Source organism: Belonocnema kinseyi, chromosome 3 (assembly GCF_010883055.1).
Source record: "Belonocnema kinseyi isolate 2016_QV_RU_SX_M_011 chromosome 3, B_treatae_v1, whole genome shotgun sequence".
Lineage (NCBI taxonomy): Eukaryota > Metazoa > Arthropoda > Insecta > Hymenoptera > Cynipidae > Belonocnema > Belonocnema kinseyi.
The window spans coordinates 103810914-103817356 of NC_046659.1; the positions used below are offsets into that span (position 1 = coordinate 103810914).

General features: G+C 29.9%; 1 protein-coding gene across 2 annotated transcripts in view; it reads right to left on the reverse strand.

The window, feature by feature from the left end:
• Nucleotides 1-6443, reverse strand: part of LOC117169511 — a 42168-nt gene that overhangs the window by 21144 nt on the left and 14581 nt on the right. Inside the window, exons 2-4 of one of the 2 annotated variants that reach the window (XM_033355927.1) lie at nucleotides 2329-2393; nucleotides 1739-1831; nucleotides 953-1038 (exon numbers count right to left, since the gene is read on the reverse strand). In XM_033355927.1, coding sequence (XP_033211818.1) covers nucleotides 953-1038; nucleotides 1739-1779 — 127 coding nt within the window. In that variant the 5' untranslated portion in view covers nucleotides 1780-1831; nucleotides 2329-2393. Of the gene's footprint in view, nucleotides 1-952; nucleotides 1039-1738; nucleotides 1839-2328; nucleotides 2394-6443 lie in introns of both variants that reach the window. The other variant, XM_033355928.1, reaches the window with a different exon arrangement.

The window sequence follows — 6443 nt, forward strand, 5'->3', positions numbered from 1 at the left end:
TGTATTTATATTTTAGACTAATTTTAGTTTCCAGAAAGATGGAAAATGAATGCGACGTGAAAGGGCTCCAAAAGTCGTTAAAATAAATTAATATCCTAAATCATTGTATAAGTTCTTGTTTCAATGTTCATAAGCTTAATGTAAATTCAAATAGATCAGTTATAAAAATAGATTTTTTTAATTAATTTTTTTTGTGATTTTTTCGAATGATCGTTTAAAATTAGACTCTCCTCATTGGAATAGAACATCTATGCACGCCTGAATTATCACGTACACAGTTAGAAATGTACCATCTAGAGACACACACAGTTTGACGGGTAAATTCTGAGAATTTGTAAATTTCAACATGTATACATTTTTTTGTGTACCATATGTGCCCGTAAACATATACAGATAGACATGACAATTTCAAGATGGACATTTAATGTTGGGAAGATACCATCTGTCTACGCTTCGGTTCCAAAAACACAGTTGGAAATTCACCATCTAGAAACGTACAAATTTGGGAGTGAAACATCTGTGAAAGTCCAAATTTACACCCCGTTGCAGTCAGAAGTGTACCATAAGAGCTGATAGACTTATCTAGATAGACATGATAGTTTCCAGATAAACATTCCATGCTGGGAGTATAACATCTGTTCACGCTTCAAGTGCGAAAAACACAGTTAGAAATTTACCATCTGGGAGCGTACGCGTTTGGGAGTGTAAAATCTGTGAACGTGTAAATTTCAACACGAAATGCAGTCAGAACTGTACCATGTGTGCTGGTAGACTTATCTAGACTGACGTGATAGTTCCTAGATAGACCTTCAATGTTGAGAGGGTACGATTTGTTCAAGCTTGAACTTCCAGGTACACAATTAAATAGGATGTTTCAATAATTGCATGTGTCCTTCCCTACTCAGAATAAATGTGATATTTCTTATCAATACTGATATTAAATTACACTTACTTGCAATATTAAGGTAACTTATGCAGGCGCAGAGTAAAGTGATGATCTTCATTTTGCTTAATAAGCCAGTGATAGACGAATGAATACTAGTTTTCAAAAAAATTAATGTATAATGAGTGGAGAATCTTTGGAATATACTCACTTTTATAGTAAGCAGTATCTGATTACACATTGTTAACTGTTACGGAAAATAGAGTGGGGTAACGAAAACTGTTTACTTGAGAAGTCCGCATTTCTCATACTTGCCATATGTATTGCACACATAGAACCTTCCGATTTATTTGCTTTTATTATTTGTTCATTATCTCGATTCTAAATTCGAATCAACCAAATCTTTTTTCTTAGGAAAAAAAGGAATAAATTAAAATCAACTTTGATAAGATATCATCAGGATAAAATCATTCTCAAGGATTTTTTTCAAGATGTATATATAGATTCATAAAGGTGATATTAAAAAGTGTAATAATAAAAATTCTTCATATTGATTTTTTTTTAAATCTAATAACTAAGTGCAATCAAATTTATATAAAGACACAGGTATATAATATTAGACAAAATATGAAAAAATAAAATTATAAGCTACGACACATTGACCTTTCCATATATGACATAATTTAAAGAAACATTTGCATTTCTATTTATGCAATGCAAAAAAGAAGCTTTTTAATCGCAATTATTTTTTATTCCATTAATAAAAGATGCAAAATTAAGAATTTCACTAGATTTGAATGTTGCAATTTCAAATATCGATGGTGTATTGAGGAATGAGAGTTATTTTTTACTTACTCATAATTTGAATGGAAACCACATACGTCGTTCATAATCATTTATGGCGATGATATTAACTTTACGAACAGATTTAGCTGATTGTGTAATTTGCTGTAAACGTAATTGCAAATAATCACTGACTCCATTTCAACATAAAAATTAAAGACAGACAATTTTATTTTAGATGTTGAGGAAAGAATATTAAGTTATTGTGCTAAATTCTCTTCTTTTTTAATATTTTATTTTTTTAAATACAAAATAACAACTCCTTATAAATTGTATATAATTGTATCTTTTACATAAACATTTTCGTTTCTATTACGCATAATTGTAAATTAAGGTTTAATCGAAAGAAAAGGACAAAAAATGTCCAATTTTGTGTATATAATAAAACTGAAAAGAATGTAAGATTTACTAATGCAAGGTTTTATTATTTAACCAAAGCCAGGAATATTGAGCAGAATAAAAATATGCATGAGCAAAAGTAACTTTTTTGTCAAGTATCAATTAAAAGTTGTAATTTCACAACAGGTGAAAAATTTAAAGTTTTCAGTGGTTCTATTGCATTATTTTCATTCAAATAATAATGTTTGAAAACTAAAACTTACTCGCTGATAAGGTTGGGTTTTGCTTCTTAAACACAACATTTGACTTCCTTTTTTACTTTTTGATCCTGTAATATGACAAATTTCACTTTGATATGTATAGAGTAGATATTTTCCATATTTTTGAAGATGGATATGTCTTGAAGAAATCAAAAGTGCTCAAAAATCGTTATTTTACAGTTTTGTATTTGATAACAACTAAAGTGCATTTGGTGTTCATTATTCGAGAGAGCTTAAACTTGTGAAGTGCATACTTGATAAATTGAATTTTCTTCACAAAAAATATTCGTATCTTCCAATTTATTGATCAATCTGTTTGATTAATGAATTCTCTAAATTTCCGATGCTTACGAGGTCTGTTCAAAAAGTACACGCTCTGTTTGAATTTCGCAACTCATGTTGGTTTCAGGAGAATCCGCTTGGTGTCGCTAAGTTCGTACAGATCAGCTGTTTAAAACGCGATATACCAGTCGCAGATATCTTCATTTGTCAATATGCTACACGGTTTTAAGTAAAGAGTGCTTTTTTATTTGTCGGATTGTAAAATGAACAGCCTGAAAGAGCAACGAATTGCTGTGAAATTTTGTGTGAAACTCGGGAAATCTGCAACTGAAACATTTGCCATGCTCAACACGGCCTACGGTTATGTTGCCATGCAGCGTACTGCATGCTTCAAGTGGCATGAACGTTTCAAGGGTGGCCGACAGTCGATTGACGATGATGAGCGACCTGGGCGTCCTTCAACGTCAACTGGCGACCCACACGTTGACAAAATCAACACCCTGGTGCGCGAAAATCGCCGTCTGACCATTAGGGAGCTTGCCAAAGGATGTGTGATATCAGTTGGATCTTGTTACGAGATAAAGATGAGAGCTTTTTGTCACGAATTATAACCGGTGATGAATCATGGGTTTATGGTTATGACATTGAAATGAAGGTCCAATCATCCCAATGGGTGTCAAGGTTATGCTGACAGTTTAATTTATGCTAAGGGTGTTGTTCACCGCGAGTACCTCCCTCAAGACTCCACAGTCAACCAGATTACTTCCATTGAAGTACTGAAACGTCTAAAGGACGCCGTCCGATGCAAAAGGCCAGAACTGTGGAGAAGTGACAACTGGTTTTTCCAACACGACAACACTCCAGCTCACTCAACACTCAGAACTCGTGAATTTTTTGCTAAACACTCGATTACTGCCCCCCCCCCCCCCATACTCACCTGACCTTCCTCCTTGTGACTTTTCTTGTTCCCAAATCTAAAAAAAACCATTAAAGGAAGAAGATTTGAGACGATTTCGGAGATTAAGGCAAATGCGACGAAGGAGCTGAAAGCCATCACAAAAGAAGCGTACCAGGACTGTTTCAACAAATGGAAACACCGTTGGGCTAAGTGTGTGCGTTGGGGAGGAGAGTATTTTGAAGGAGACCCAGACTTGTATTCCAAATAAAGTACATTTTTTGCAGGACCTCAATCCGCGTATTTTTTGAACAGACCTCGTATAAATGCCGTAATCTTTAACTTATTTATTTAATAATACTTATTCTACAAGGTTGTTTAGTAAAAAAAAATTAACTTAATTAAATATTTTAAAATCTAAACTCAGCGGCCAATTTTTTTATTTTTCCTGTCAGTATTTCTTTTTCTAAATATATTTTAAATACTTTGAGTGACAACATTCATTTGCAATTTTGCAAGGAATCATTCACAGATTACGTAAGACATACGTAAAGTACATGAAATTTCGAAAAAATAGTCGATCTATGAACTAAAAATATAAATTTAAAACAAAAAATGTAAGAGTTCCATTCTAAGTTGAATAATTAATTTTCAACCAATAAAAAGGGAATTTTTAATAAAACAGTTAAACTCTTAACCAAAGTGATGAATCTTTGATACAAAAATGAATTCCTAACGAAACAAAACAAAAGGATGAATTTAAGAAGAAACTTGAATTTACAACCAAAAATTATGCATAGTTCAATTCAGAAATTTTTTTTTCAAATTTTCAGTCAAAAAATTAATTTCGAACGAAAAAGATTAATTAGTCAGAAAGAAGATTAACCTTCCATCGCAAAAGCCAAAGTTTAAGCCAAACATGGAATTGTTAAATTCTAAGTTAAAAAAATTAATTTTAATTAAAAAAATGTCATCAAAGTAGTTAAATTTTGGACAAAATAGTAGATTATGTACATAGGCTATGTTCCATTATACATCGTGAACTGCAGTTCATAAAGAAATAAAATAAACTTATGTATTTAACAAACAGGTCCAGAAAACGTGATATACAAGAATATATAGGAAATTTCGAACAAATTCAAAATTTCAAATTTAATTCTACATCGATGAATAATTAATTCGGCAATACCTTAAAAACGTAGTTTTTATTTATTTTTTTTTTAATTAAAAGAAATATTAAAAGTGCCATGTAAATTTACTAAACACGCGGTGAATCATATTCTGTGATTAAAAACATTATCTGCTAATTATAAAGAATTGTATGTAAATGCAAAAAATTGTTTAATCAATATTGAATTTACTGGAAATTTCTCGATATAATAAAGAGATTTCTATAAATCATACGCAACTTTCTTAAATTATATAAGATTTTCTGTAAAGTGAATAATAAAATGGTTCAAAATTATCAGAATCTACTTTTCTCAAAAAGTTTGGGGGGAATCCTTCTGTATAAAAAAGTGTGTATAATTAAAATCTTAAAATCATTGTTGACAGTTTTACGCATTTCAACTGGGTTATTTGAAAACCTTGAAGAAAGGAATGTGACTAATTTTATATGCAAGGTTAAAAATTGAGTTCCAGTGAATAAATAAGAATTTTACATTTATTTCCATGATATTCAGTAGTATTAAAATTTGTATTTTATGCGTAATTTAAAAAATTTGTTTTTCTATTTTTTACCAAAAAAGAACCAATCCCTAAAGATGATTTTTGCTTGTTCTTTTCACAAAATTTTGTAATTCATTACAAATTCTTATAGTACATTCTTATAGAAGTATCTGATTTTTTTGATGAAACTGAAACTGTCGGTTGAATATGAATCCGTTTCGTTTAAAAATCCACTTTTTTGTCAAAGGCTCTTTTTTCGGTTTCAAAATTCAACTGCATTGTAGAAAATTTGTCTTTCTGGCTCAAAAATTTGGCAAAAAGTAAATTATTATTTTAGATAAACATTCATTTATTTGGTTAAAATTTAAATGTTTGTTTAATTATGCGCTTACAACGTGGTTTAAATTTAACTCAACTGAAAATTTAACTGCTCCATTTTTTATTGAAAATTTATAGTGGATAGTTTAAATTCAAACATTTTGTTGAATATTCACGTATTTTCTCATAAGCTTCACTTTTTTGGAGAAAATTAATCCTATTTTTGTTTAAGATTTAATTATTTGGTTAAAGCCCTACTCTGTTAAAAATTCCTTTGTTTTTTGTATCAAATTAATTTCTTGTAATTGAAAATTTAACTTTATGTATGGAAAGTCAAATGTCTGAAAAAGTATGAATCCTTTTTAGTTAAAATAATCAGCTATGTGGGTTAGAATTGATATAATTCTTTAAAAATACGCCGTTTTTGGTAAAAAAAAATAATTTTCTTCGTTGAAAATGTAACCGTTTTGTAAACAGCTTTTCTTTTTTACTCTAAAATTTAGAATTTATGATAAAAAAAATTTTCTGTAGTTACTAGAAAATCTTTCTGCATTAAAAATTCAATTTTTGTCAAAACTTCGTCTTCATGATTAGAAAATTCATCTCTTTTGGTAGATTTTACATTTTCTTTAAATTAAAAATGCAATTCCTTTGCTTTAAATTATTTCATCTTGTTTGATTATAAAACTATTTCGTTCATTGTTTGTATCATTTGCTTTATAACTGCTTGTTGATGAAAATAAAAATCTTCTCTGCATCACAATAACGAATTTTACATTTTTTGTTGAGAGTTCATATGTTTCGGTTGAAAACCAAACTACTTGGTTGACGGTTGAACCACTTTCTTGATTTATGAGAAGTAGTTAGATACTCCTCCCCCACCCTAATCATTTTAAATGTTTTTGGATGACCCATAAATAAATTCACAAAAAAAATAATTCTGTACAAATTTTAA